At 42.5% G+C, this 14,650-nt stretch overlaps 1 protein-coding gene across 1 annotated transcript in view; it reads left to right on the top strand.

Moving 5' to 3' along the window:
* Positions 1-14,636, top strand: part of oga (O-GlcNAcase) — a 40,230-nt gene extending 25,594 nt beyond the window's left edge. The window contains exons 13-18 of the mRNA XM_014198910.3: positions 2,813-2,898; positions 7,156-7,260; positions 7,542-7,633; positions 7,727-7,919; positions 8,273-8,432; positions 8,996-14,636. Of these exons, the coding sequence (XP_014054385.1) occupies positions 2,813-2,898; positions 7,156-7,260; positions 7,542-7,633; positions 7,727-7,919; positions 8,273-8,432; positions 8,996-9,132 (773 nt within the window). The 3' untranslated portion in view covers positions 9,133-14,636. The remainder of the gene's footprint in view (positions 1-2,812; positions 2,899-7,155; positions 7,261-7,541; positions 7,634-7,726; positions 7,920-8,272; positions 8,433-8,995) is intronic.
* Positions 14,637-14,650: the final 14 nt, after the last annotated feature.

Raw genomic sequence — 14,650 nt, 5'->3', positions numbered from 1 at the left:
ACATCTGCTACATTGCTTTTCAATTGTTGTTTTGATTCTGTTTTTATTGCACTTTTTGATTTGTTCATTTTACTTTTCGACTGACTGAATGCCGCTTGCACTGCTAGGCCCCCCTACATAAATTGGTCCACCACAACTAAGTGAATTGTCAGTATCAGTGGTGATGGGTCCAGATATGGGGTACTGCTGCTTGCTGTGTGTCAAGTAACAGGCTTCTGCGATCACTCCCACCCCTTTAGCGTGCTAACGAGCTTGGAGAGCAAGGTGACTGACTGTGGAAGGCCATTCTGGTGCAAGAACAAAGATAACAATGAATGCTCTGAGCCAATGTATTACCGGTACAAAATGTTACCGTATTGAAACTATTAATTTCATAAACTGCCCTCACTAAAGCCGTAACTGCCGAGGTCTGCAAGGTCAGTGCAGAGCCTATTCTCAACACATGCTCTGTGTACCAGTGTTATTGCTGGCTCTGAGTGCCTGGCCTCTACTGAATAGTTTCTTCTAGCTGTATCGGAGCCAATTCTCTTTGGATTTAAAAACACTCCATCTCACACACACCTCGATTACATGTAACATGTCTTTTGATAATCAGTCAACCAGTCAGGGATCCCAAGTGCACCATTATACAGTTAGAATAACTTTTCTGTGAGAGGTCGTCTGCAGCCATAGAAAGCTGTTTTGATCAATCCTGAAGCACTAGCATGGCCTGTAGGTTACACAGTAACCATGTTTCATTCACAGGTTTCTGTCCAGAGCAGAAGACTCTAACCTATACAGTAAACAGCAGGCAGCAAACCCACACTGGCAGAACCACTGCTATATCATAGCTATAACGGCATTCTAAACCAGTATAACATTTTAGACTGTAGAGAACCATTTTGTCTGTCTTTGTGAATAATTTAGTGGAGGTCTGTCTTTCTAAACAGCACTGGCTGTGGCCTAGCTAAACAGAACATTAAGCAACATAAAGGCTTTCCCCTCATCAGGTCAATCTATTGTTGTGTAGACAACAGCTTCTCTTTTATTACTAAACCGCCCTCAAGGCCCTATCAGAGAGCTCTATTCTATGTATCCATCCCTTTACTTGTCTGTAGTTGTGCAACCGGCAGTCAGTCTTACCTTCTCCTCCCTGGTGTTGTTACTGAGACACATTTACTAACGACTATCTTCTACTGTTCTCTCCTTTCACCGTGTGCAGATGGACAAATCCTCAGTACCAGTTTCTACTGCTATTGGATCGCAGTGGCCGACGTATGCTCACTGCAGGCCTTGTCACCTTTCTTATTGTTTTTTGTTTTGATTGATTTTCATATCAGATTAAGAGATTTGATTTGGGTGATGGAAGGAAAGTTGCCCTCCGGATGAAGTCACAGTCACATTTTGCGCAGCGAGCTGTAGTAGCGAGCGATAAGCGTTAACGTATTTCAATCTTTTTTTTTTTTTCTCTGACAGCGTTTTGTTTCTCTCTAACATGTATGTTTTTACCAGTAGGCCTTTTCATAGATGTGGCTTGGACAGGCACTGGGTGCACCTACACACTGGGGTTCACACCAGGCTTTCAGATTGTTAGTCTCTCTACCATCCTCTAGTTTGGGGGTACTAACTACAGTATACACCACATTTTTCAGTCTTTAATATGCTTTGAAAGTGACTAGTCGTTCCTTCACGAAGCGACTAGCAACTTACATTGCAACATGACACGCTGAGGCAAGCAGAACAAAACTGTGAAATAACAGTTTTATTAAGATGGAGATCCGTGTCTCCAGTGACTTATTTGATGTCAACAAATGGCGTGTGGTGGCGCTTCACTCCTCAAGCAGCTAAAAGCTAGCTGTGAGTTCCTCTCTGTGGGTGCATCTGTGTGATGAGTGGAGCCAGCCTCGTCAGAGGAAGTGTTCTAGTCAGGGTGAGGTTGTTACTGTATGTTATAGCAGGAGCGTTAACTCTACTGTCATTTTCTCGTGCTGCATCTGTGTCTACACATGACAGGAGACCTCATCACCAGATGTGGCATCGTCTAGCAATCTGATCTTACTCTATATAGCACTTTTTTTGTAACAAAGTGCTGCACAGGCACAACAACCAATGATGGCAATCACTCATATATATTTGAAAGGTGTGACTGACAATACAATTTTCAAGGCTGCTCTCGTAAGAACGGAGCAGAGTACCATCACCACAGTAGGTACTCGCCAGTCAAGCGAGCTCTTGAGGTGCACTGAAACTGCACCCCTTTTAGTTGTGTGTCTGCACAGAACTGTCCTCTCTATGTTGAGTTAAAAAAAGAAAAGAAATTCAAAGCATCTCGCTCTTCCTGGTTTGAGTCCTGCTCCCTGGTCATGTGCTGAGGCATGTTAGATGAGAATGTGACTTCAGATGAGGTGCTGGGATCAGTGGGGCTACGGCAGCTGAAGCTTACACAGTAGGACGAGTTCCCCCTATACACTGATCTAAGGTCAGTTAAGCTCGTTAGAGTATGAATGACTTGGAAGTTCTCACTGCAAGTGAACCAGAATCCGACTGTTTGAGTCTAATTGATTCAGGCTTTATAATCTCAATGATTCTTCCCAGTGAGACACACAAAAGTAAGCTTTAGTTGCTCGAGCCCCAAGTCCAACCAAACCCATTTCCTACACATTGTATGATTTAAAAAAGCTTTTTATTTTCTTTAGAGTTATTGGAAAATAATGATAACCTGACCCTCCTTGATAACCTGACCCCCCCCCACCACCACCTATCTGCAAGTTCCGTTCTATCTCTTGGTCCCATGGTAATGCTGTTTCCATCCGCCGCTGTGTGCTCCTAACAGGGTGCCGTAGTCAGGCCACTGCACAGTTCCTTAGTGGAGACCAAGAGCCTTGGGCCTTTAGGGGCGGTCTAGCAGGAGAGTTCCAGGTATATACCAATGCACTGACTTCTCAGATCATAAATGTGATGTAATGCTAGTAAAGAAAATAAGAGTTTTGTGTTGAAGAGAAAGTGGTTGTTGCGCACAGCAGACGCGAAAGGGTTTGGTCTGTCAAAGGTGGGCTTTTTACTAGGTTTAAATCTCTTTAAAAGGTGTATACCTCAGAATCTTTATATAAATAACTCCATGTCTTGGACAGAGAATGCCTGTGAATTTCTAAAGGTATTGGTCCAACCAGCATCTGGTGTGGTCTGATCAGTCTAAAAAAGGGAAAGCAGTCACACTTGTTTTCTAATCTCCAAAGTGTCTCAAATTCGAATTTCTTTCAGCTGACTGCCCAAAGGAGATGCTGCTTTTCCTTGGTGCACGTGTTCTGCCACCTCTCCCCTGAACGTGTGGCATGGCTAGGGTTGGATTTATATGACATCTCATTTCTTTGCAGGAAAAGCTCAGTGCAAAAATCCCCCCTTTGCACACGGAAGCGTATGCATCACAGCGCCAGCGAGAACGCAAGCGAGTCCGTCCGCACAAAAAACTCCATGAGCAAACACGATACTCCTAGACTAGAATATACTGTTGGACGATACTCCTAGACTGTTGGAAACAGTTTTTTGGGTTTTTTTCAATTCTGTATTAGATGATCTTTAAAAGACTTGGTGGTTAGTCTTTAGCTGTATCTAATGTTTAATATACAGTACCAGTCAAACGTTTGGACACACCTACTCATTCCAGATGTTTTGTTTTTTTTCTTCTATTTTCTACATTGTAGAGTAATAGTGAAGACATCAGCACAATGAAATAACACATATGGAATCATGTCGTAACCAAAAAAAGGGTTAAAGAAATCAAAATATATTTGCGATTCTTCAAAGTAGCCACCCTTTGTCTTGATGACAGCTTTGCACACTCTTGGCATTCTCTCAACCAGCTTCATGAGGTAGTCACCTGGAATGCATTTCAATTAACAGGTGTGGCTTGTTAAGAAATTCCACAAATTAACTTTTATCTTAATGCGTTTGAGCCAATCAGTTGTGTTGTGACAAGGTAGGAGTGGTATACAGAAGATAACCCTGTTTGGTAAAAACCAAGTCCATGTTATGGCAAGAACAAATCTAATAAGCAAAGAGAAACCACAGTCCATCGTTACTTTAAGACATGAAGGTCAGTCAATCCGGAAAATGTCAAGAACTTTGAAAGTTTCTTCAAGTGCAGTCGCAAAAAACATCAAGCGCTATGATGAAACTGACTCTCGTGAGGACCGCCACAGGAAAGGAAGACCCAGAGTTACCTCTGCTGCAGAGGATAAGTTCATTAGAATAACTGTACCTCAGATTGCAGCCCAAATACAGTTGAAGTCGGAAGTTTACATACACCTTAGCCGAATACATTTAAACTCAGTTTTTCACAATTCCTGACATTTAATCCTAGTAAAATTCCCTGTCTTAGGTCAGTTAGGATCACAACTTTATTTTAAGAATGTGAAATGTCAGAATAATAGTAGAGTAATTTATTTCAGCTTTTATTTATTTCATCACATTCCCAGTGGGTCAGAAGTTTAGATTCGCTCAATTAGATTCTGGTAGCATTGCCTTTAAATTGTTTGGGTCAAATATTTCGGGTAGCCTTCCACAAGCTTCCCCACAATACGTTGGGTGAATTTTGGCCCATTCCTCCTGACAGAGCTGGTATAACTGAGTCAGGTTTGTAGGCGTCCTTCCTCGCACACGCTTTTTCAGTTCTGCCCACAAATTTTCTATGGGATTGAGGTCAGGGCTTTGTGATGGCCACTCCAATACCTTGACTTTTTTACACAACCTTGGAAGTATGCTTGGGGTCATTGTCCATTTGGAAGACCCATTTGCGGCCAAGCTTTAATTTCCTGACTCATGTCTTGAGATGTTGCTTCAATATATCCACATAATTTTCCATCCTCATGAAGCCATCTATTTTGTGAAGTGCACCAGTCCCTCCTGCAGCAAAGCACCCCCACAACATGATGCTGCCACCCCCGTGCTTCACGGTTGGGATGGTGTTCTTTGGCTTGCAAGCCTCCCCCTTTTTCCTCCAAACATAACAATGGTCATTATGGTCAAACAGTTCTATTTTTGTTTCATCAGGCCAGAGGACATTTCTCCAAAAAGTACGATCTTTGTCCCCATGTGCAGTTGCAAACTGTAGTCTGGCTTTTTTATGGCGGTTTTGGAGTAGTGGCTTCTTCCTTGCTGAGCGGCCTTTCAGGTTATGTCGATATAGGACTCGTTTTACTGTGGATATAGATACTTTTGTACCTGTTTCCTCCAGCATCTTCACAAGGTCCTTTGCTGTTCTGGATTGATTTGCAATTTTCGCACCAAAGTACGTAAATCTCTAGGAGACAGAACAAGTGTCCTTCCTAAGTGTTATGATGGCTGCGTGGTCCCATGGTGTTTATACTTGCGTACTACTGTTTGTACAGATGAACGTGGTACCTTCAGGTATTTGTAAATTGCTCCCAAGGATGAACCAGACTTGTGGAGGTCTGCAAATGTTTTTTTCTGAGGTCTTGGCTGATTTCTTTTGATTTTCTCATGATGTCAAGCAAAGAGGCACTGAGTTTGAAGGTAGGCCTTGAAATACATCCACAGGTACACCTCCAATTGACTCAAATTATGTCAATGAGCCTATCAGAAGCTTCTATATCCATGACATCATTTTCTGTAATTTTCCAAGCTGTTTAAAGGCACAGTCAACTTAGTGTATGTAAATGTGTTACCCACTGGAATTGCGATACAGTGAAATAATCTGTCTGTAAACAATTGTTGTAAAAATGAATTGTGTCATGCACAAAGTAGATGTCCTAACCTTCTTGCTAAAACTGTAGTTTGTTAACAAGAAATTTGTGGAGTGGTTGAAAAACGAGTTTTAATGACTCCAACCTAAGTGTATGTAAAATTCCGACTTCAACTGTAAATGCTTCACAGAGTTCAAGTAAGAGACACATCTCAACATTAACTATTCAGAGACTGCGTGAATCAGGCCTTCATGGTCGAATTGCTGCAAAGAAACCACTGCTAAAGGACACCAATAATAATAAGAGACTTGCTTGGGCCAAGAAACATGAATAATGGACATTCGAGTGGTGGAAATCTGTCCTTTGGTCTGATGAGTCCAAATTTGAATTTTTTGGTTCCAACCGCCAGAGTAGGTGAACGGATGATCTCCGCATGTGTGGTTCCCACCATGAAGCATGGAAGCGGTGGTGTTGGAGTGCTTTGCTGGTGACGCTGTTGGTGATTTTATTTAGAATTCAAGTCACGCTTAACCAGCATGGCAACCACAGCATTATGCAGCGATACGCCATCCCATCTGGTTTGCGCTTAGTGGGACTATCATTTGTTTTTCAACAGGACAGTGACCCAACACACCTCCAGGCTGTGTAAGGGCTATTTGACCAAGAAGGAGAGTGATGGAGTGCTGCATCAGATTACCTGGCCTCCAGAATCACCCGACCTCAACCCAATTGAGATGGTTTGGGATGAGTTGGAGTGAAGGAAAAGCAGCCAACAAATGCTCAACATATGTGGAAACTCCTTCAAGACTGTTGGAAAAGCATTCCAGGTGAAGCTGGTTGAGAGAATGCCAAGAGTGTGCAACGCTGTCATCAAGGCAAAGGTTACTACATGATTCTTCACTATTATTCTACAATGTAGAAAAAAGTACAAATAAAGAAAAACCCTTGAACTTTTGACTGGTCCTGTATGTTAGACTTGTGTAGTTTTGCTCCTGGAGTTTTGTCACTGTGTCAGCGCCAGCATCATGACTTCTCTCTACAGGAGGGCCTTGCCCTGCCCAGCGCAGCGACTCGAAGCGATGCCTTAGACCAGACACGGGGAATGGAGCAGCAGTATCTCCTTTAGCCAGCAGCACCTTTCTCAGACCAAGCCTTTACTCCTCCCATATACACCTGTAACTCATATTCCTCTGTCTTTGAAAAGAAAACATTCTTTATGTGCTATGCTCTCATAAAAACAGATGTGATGATTTGCTACTGCTGTTCACTGTCTAGCCAAAAGTGCCACAGAAGCCATTTTTAGTAATGTTACTTCCATGTCTTGGACCATTGGCTGGTTTAACCTTCCTTTGACACCCAGCTGTTGTTGGTGCCACAGTGTCTTAGCAGTAGCAAAGGAGCTCTGAGACAGTGAATGCAGAGACCGTGCCTGATGTCAGTTATACTGAACCTTTCTGTTTTGATCCCTCGACAGAGATTGTTGCCAATCGACGGGGCAAACGATCTTTTCTTCCAGCCTCCTCCCGCACTGCCAACATCCAAAATCTATTCCATCAGGCCCTACTATGCTAAAGATGAGGTAAGGAGAGTTTTTATGGCACCTTTGCCCTACATCAGTAGGTGTGTCTGTCTGTGTGTGGGTATGGGTGGGTGTTATTTCCCTGTATGCGGACAGTGATTAGCTGAACAGACTGGGTGTAACTACACGCTATTGGTATCTGAGCTGTCCTCACTTAAACACTGCTTTGAGGTTCATCGGTAGGCCTGTTTACCCATTCTGCACTTTCAGCAGTCACCTCCATTCTTCTGTGTGCGTGCGTGTGTCGTTCTGAGTCCTTTCTAACTGCTTGTGTGTTCCAGCATGCGGTTTATAAGATCTGCAGAGAGATGTACTCTGAAGGAGTGGAGGAACTGCCCTTCTCTGGAGAGGAGCCAGACCTCATAGGCGACAGGTAAGAACCTTTTTATTTTAGTTGTTATCTAACATTTATTTTGAAAACTATGGAAGTGGAGAAAATTCACCCTAATGTGAATTGTTTCTCCAGGTTAGTAGGAGGGTTTCTGAACCTGAGTCCAGACTATGGGTTTGTCCTGGAGGATGAGGAGGGGATCTGTGGTTACGCTCTGGGCACTGTGGACGTCAAGCCCTTTGTCAAGAAGTGTAAAATGAGCTGGATCCCCTCCATGCAGGAGAAATACAACAAGCCTGACTGCCAGAAGGACCTCTCTGAGGCTGAGGTAGGAGACCGGGTTGACAGTCTCTTTCACTTGACTGTTTTTATTATAGTTCTGTGATACTTTTTTATATATAAAAGTTGTGCCATGAACATGATATCTGCTTGTCTTACCTACTTTGGTCGAATGCACAAATACCCCTTTCACACTACTGAACTGAGCCGAGCTGAGCTGTACTGGGCTGGCAGGTTACGCATCCACCATAGTTTCTGGAAAGGACGATGTCAAAGGAAAATAACCGAGACAGCTCAGTACAGTTCAGGTGGGCATGGTAGTGTGATGGGTATTATTGTACATTGCTCTGGATGAGTGTCAAATTACTAAAATGGCAAACGATCTCTCCCCCCCTCCTGTAGAAGATGATGTTGAGTTTCCATGAGGAGGAGGAGGGCCTCCCAGAGTCGTTCCTCTCCAACTTCCCGTCCCTCATCAAAGTGGACATCCATGCCAAGGTCACCGACCCCAGCGTGGCCAAGAGCATGATGGGATGCCTGCTCTCCTCCCTAAAGGCCAATGGTAGGCAGAGTTGACAGAACAGGTCTTAATCAATCAAGCACATTTGCTCGGGGGAACTAATCTATAAATCATCCCTAGCATACGTCTATGATCCATTATCGAAAACTTCAGTCGTCCACATCCCAATTATAATGTATAAGGATGCTTGTCATGAGCATGTATGACCCCCTTATGTTGTATCGTCATCTCATAATGGTCCTAGCTAAATACCAGCCATTTTGAGTCTGTTGAAAATGTCCTACGTAGAGAGACGTAACATTATTAGCCTTATAATAGTACATAAAGGCTTATACATGCTTATAACAAATTATCACGCATATCTGCAGGTTTTAAGTAGTGTTACCATAACTGTTACTTCCCTGTGGCTCAGTTGGTAGAGCATGGTGTTTGCAATGCCAGCATGGTGTGTGCAACGCCAGAGTTGTGGGTTCGATTCCCACGGGGGGCCAGTACAAAAAATGCATGCATTCACTACTGTAAGTTGCTCTGGATAAGAGTGTCTGCTAAATGACTAAAATGTAAAATGTACTTATGTTGCTAAGCTGTTTACTCTTTCCCCCCAGGTTCCATTGGTGCGTTCTGTGAGGTGCGTCAGACAGACAAGAGGATGATGGACTTCTACAGTAAGCTTGGCTGCTTCGAGGTCGCCAAGATGGAGGGCTTCCCCAAAGACATAATCATCATGGGCCGCAGCCTTTGAGAACAACTACATCATCAACACGGGACGCAGCTTCTGAGACAGTTAGCCTGGCTAACCAAGCAACCATGGAGCTGTATAGAAAGCTTAAGTCAGCCAGGCTAAGGATCACTGTCTGTTACCTTTACAAAACAACCAATACTTGATGATTTTATACTTCAACCACCTGGACTAGACAAGGCCAGAGGCAGCCTGTTTTTAGACAGTGTTCAGAAACATAGCATCTTGTACAGATTCACTGTGCTGCCGCTAAAGGCCCAGAGCTCTGCCGGAATGAAACAGAATCTGAAACTGTTAAGAGCCACAGAGGTGATCTGTAAAGCCCTGTGTGTGTTGATTTGAGCCAAGGTGGCAGACGGTTTCCCTCTGTCTTTGGTCTCCAGAATGGAGGTGATGACTGTTCCCCGTGCGGCTGCAGGAAGTAGGAGCTGGTCAGGTGCCATCCACTCCCATTAGCCTTTCAGACCATTCGACTTGACTGTCAGTAGCCCCGAGTGGGAGTCTCTGTGTCTCACACAGACACAGTCAGGGGGTGTATTGAGATATTACTCCATCTGAAATTGCACCGTATTCCCCATGTAACACATTACTTTTGTCTGGTTAAAGGTAGTGCAGTGTATAGAGAATAGGGAGTTATTTGAGACTTGGTAGTAGATCCTGACACTACACCCTAGTATAGGCCTAGCTGACGGGGTGCTGGTTGAGGATAAGGGGCCTTTAAAGTATATTACAGTTTTCTCCTACACCATCTCTTCAAACGGGTAGTCCTCCTAGCTAACAGAGTGGAGAGTGTTTTATGATTCCACCTATACTGTTTTCTAGTGCATCCATTTCACTCTTGACTTTGAAAAATTGTCTCTTTCTGGTGTCTTACAGATTCCTCAATAGTTTACCTAACCATGACAGACATGCAGATGAAATCATATGTTTGAGTGCTCGAGGAAACTTCTGAAGACTTAAGTAACGAGTTGTTTTCTTGAAACCCACCTGAATAGAAATGGATAACCTTGAAGAGAGAGAAAGGAATATGTGGAACTTGTCACTTATGTTATGGTTTGTCTATTCCCTTAACCCTTTGCTTTTGGCCATGCTTTTTTACTAGGGATGTAACGATTTACCAATACGCATCAGTCCCCGATTTGAAATGTTTTAAGATATAGGTGCACCGGTCCACGGACCCCAAACCGATCCAAATGTAGCATGCATCGGTCAGAAAACGATTTAAATGTTACAAATTGCCGGTTCACCAAAATGTTTTGCTCATATTACATTCTTTTTACCTTCTGAAAATACTTTTCAACTTTTGTGACAACTGATGCGTCGTCTTTCCTTCAGTGTCGAACTGCATGTAACTGTGTTGACAGTCATTGATCTACAAGGCATTTTGCATGCCGAACAACCCCAGGCAATATCAGTAGCCTAGTCAAACTGATACCCTTTACAGACAGACTTAAAAAAAAAAAAAAAAACAGGCAATGTTTTTTAGGGCCCAATTCATAGTCACATTTTTACCACATTCTTGCCGGGATAAGCCTTTTTATATCTCCCGTGCACATGCCGGCAAGTGTGGGAGTAGACGTGGGGCCAATGTGGGTGGACATCCTATTTTAATAAATCCATTGAATATACGCCATCACAAATAAATCCATTATTAATTAGTTTTAGGCTGGACCTAAGAAACAACTCATTTTTTCCCAAAAAAATAATAGAATGCCATGTTTTGAGTTTAATTATGTTACTGGTCTGTGCGGCCTATATGGCTGCGGCATGCACGTGAAATCAATATTTATTTTGTTAATTAAACAGACAAGACATACTTGGGCTACATTATTGCATGCTAAATGTTTCTGATCAGTGATGGATGAGCAAACCGATCGATGAGCTATACCACCTCCACTTATTTTCCCAGCCAGAGAATTAACCAAATATACAGACAGAGATTCAGTGAAACAAAACCACATTGATTGATTAAGACAAGTCACAGGCTTTTGGTCGGGAGTAGGCCTAGGCTACTAAGCGACTGCCAGTGAAGAGCAAAATAATCCACTTGTTAAGCTACATAACATGCTGGCAAAATGTTGTGATCAGGGCTAATAAATGAGCCAACCAGACAAGATGATCATGAGCAGCACTCACCTCAACTTAGCAACCATTTCCACAGCCTAATTGTAGTCTAACCAATATCCAAACAGAGGTTCGGTGAAAAGAAAAATCTGACATTGATTTATCAAGACCCCATGCTTGTCTCAAAGCAGTGTGAAACGGTGCTGAAATAGTTGACCACACGCAGGTAGGCTGCTGCATCAATCAAATGTATTATAACAGTTGGATGACTGGGAGTTTCAGTAAGCAACAATTTGATGCCTTCAATTGGATTAGCCTACTTTATTCCAATATTTTTGTCATTCGGTGATGTCTATTCCAATGATAATTCTTTATGGATCCATCCAGTTATAGTTAAGAAAACTGTGTATGTGGTGGGCTATGCGAAGATGGGTGAAGTGACATGTCTCGCAAAGTTTAGAACTGCCAGGATGATAGTAGTAACTAGTGGTGCCTAGCAACCATCAAGAACTTAAGAGCGTGCCAATGCCGCCTCATCATTACGGCTACATTTCATACTAAGCCGTAGACAGAACTGTACCGCAACCAAGTCGCCAGCAATACCTTTCATATGTGAAGAGAAGTCGGCAAAAAGTTATCGGGATGCTAAATAAAAAAGCGGAAAAACATCTTAGTTTGAAACGTGTATGAGAAGGGTGCAATTGCGGCCCGCAATTCGCGGCGTTCCTGTATGTGGGCATTCCTGCATCTGCATATTCAGGATAAGAATGCCCACATTCAGGAATGCCACAAATTGCAGGTTGCATTCACACACTGTTGGTCAAACTGAGCACAGTGCCCAGTTTTGCGCGCTGACCAACACAAGGTAGGCGACCTGTTCCTGCTCTTGCACATCTGTGCGGCACCTTCAGCATGCAAATGCTAAAATGGCTTGCATGATATTAGGCTTTATTAGTTGAGTGACAACCTATGTCATTTGCTACGTTATTGCTATCTATGTGCTGTTAAATAGTTTTTTACCGGAATGAAAGTAAGCTACCAGAGACAACTCTTATCTGGCTATACCTGCTGAACAGGGCTTACACTAGATTTTGTTTTGTTTATTCAGGTTCACCATCAGCAATAGTTTTGATAGTTTTACTTTAAACAATCAGTGTAGATGGTAATTTTTAAATATACAGGGTAAATTTGATTATTTCATGACAAGGACACCAATCACTTTTGCGAGGCGCACTGCATGGTCGACGCAAGAGGATATCACTCCATAACTTCCAAACGGTCAAAACCATTTGGATTTGAAAAAAAGTTGTGCTATATATTCATTGCCTATGTCATAGCTAATTTGTAAACAAATATTGATACGTTGCTAGCTCTAACACTTAATTTGCAAAATTTCTACATTTTTGATTTCAGAATCAGTGGGGGGACAAAAACACAAGATGCGTTGCCTGCCCCCCCCCCCCCCCGCGCTTAATCTGGTAGTGGGGTGGTAGATTCCTAGTCTCCCTTATGGCTCATCTCAGGTGCCTGCATAGTACATACACCGCATAGAAATACATAATTTACACGAACACACACACAGAGAGGCCCAGCTCATTAGCTCCAGCAACAGCAGATTTTAATTTAGAATGGAAAACGAATGTGTTTATGCAACAAATGTTAGTGCATCGCCTCGACCGAATCGCATCGATTCGTTCTCTAATCAAACCTAATGGCACAGAATTGTTTCAAACTAAAACGTATCGTTCCTGTATCGTATCTAGATACCTATTGAATCGTCTTAAAAAGGAAAGATGCGCATCCCTATTTTTTACAGTATGTTTATATATTGCTTTTGTATTGCCTTTTGGTTCATTGCCTTTCTATATGATTTTTCTACCTGTGGATATCTCCAAGGGGCCTATTGCCCTGTACTGTAGCTCACAGGTGATTATCATGCACTCTTATCGACTGTCAATCCACCTGACATATACATAAGGGGACTTGAGAATGGGTGGGCTCATTTTAGCTTACTTGGTGCCCAGGGTGGGCTGGGTTTTGATGTTTAATTACCATGGAACGGTCTACCTTCCGGTACCCCAGGCGAGCTAAAAATGAACGCACCTTGCCTCAAGGGTGGGCCATCTGCTCTGAAAGGTCTCTAGATTCAGTCACAAATCCAGTGCTCTGGCTCTTAAGCCAAGAGAGATGAGCCAAATCTTAATGTTAGAAAATGTGAAAATAGGACGAAACAGTTTGCAGATGCTTTAGCACTCCCACTATAATACAGCTGCTCTATTTCTCAACTTCTCATGATGTGCTGAGGAACGCTAACCACTAACCAGAATCTTATCCAATACAGCATGTTCAGTTAGAAATATACTGTGTAGAACAGACGCGATTCCATGCAAAGCAGAATGAGGAACGTGGCTCTGTACGCCACATTTCTATCTGCAACGTCCTACAACATTGCACCCACTTGAATACCATTGCTGCCCTTCTCCCAGTTAGGGTTGTTAAGCTAGAGTGACATTGACTGACTACCTTCACTGGCCCTGGCTGTGCCAAGAGAAATGGAGGGAGTGATATACTATACCTAGGCCTTTTGTATCTACGTATGTGTTAAATGTTTTATACTCAGTGTTTCTCATTTTGCTGTTTTTGTTCATGTAAAGAGAGTAAAAAGCACTTTGATCCTAACATGAAGCCTTCTCTTTGTAACAGGAGGATCAGCCGTAGCTCATGTTGTTGCTTTGTCCTAGCTGCCTGCCAATGTGATGTTTTGATACTGCTACATACAGTACATCTGTGCTGTGCATGATGCTTATTAGATTTGTTTGGTTTAGCAAACATCAGAAGAAAAAAAATCACATCCATATTACAGTCTAGTTCACCGAGGGGAGTTGATAGCTTGATGCCCTTCCTCAACTTATGACTTCACTGCAGACAATAGACAAGTCAATTAAAACCTGTAAAGGAACAGGGGGGAAAGTATTTGGTTAGCTCATTTTTGTTCTCTGATTTGTCATTTGTCAATGAGCACAAGCCTGAATCAGTTTAAACATTTTAAACACTAGTTAGATTGAAGTATTTTAGTCCGCTCTATTCAACACGTCACCCTCCGTACTATATTATTCTGTGGTGGTCAAGTACGTTTCCCAGAGAGAATAGGAACATGTATCCTCCCAGTTCTCCAATGATATTGAAGGATTCACTTTTCCATAACGTCAGACATTTTTTTTCATTGCTTGTGCTATTGTGATGACTGCTTTATTTTTCTGCCTCCTGATTTTGAAAGTATAGCTGCAGTTGAAAGGGATTATTGTAGGCCTGCATTTGATGATACATACATTGGGACATAGGTTTTTTTGAGGGGGATGTTTACTGATAATGTAACTAATTTCTGTAAAATGTGTATGTAAAAGGAAAATGGTTTATAATATTAATAAACAATGTAAAAAGTGTTTTGAGTAGTGTA

Source organism: Salmo salar, chromosome 01, assembly GCF_965601325.2.
Source record: "Salmo salar chromosome 01, fSalSal1, whole genome shotgun sequence".
Classification (NCBI taxonomy): Eukaryota; Metazoa; Chordata; class Actinopteri; order Salmoniformes; family Salmonidae; genus Salmo; species Salmo salar.
The sequence above is the reverse complement of the archived record's forward strand: the minus strand, read 5'-3'. Positions and strand labels throughout refer to the sequence as shown.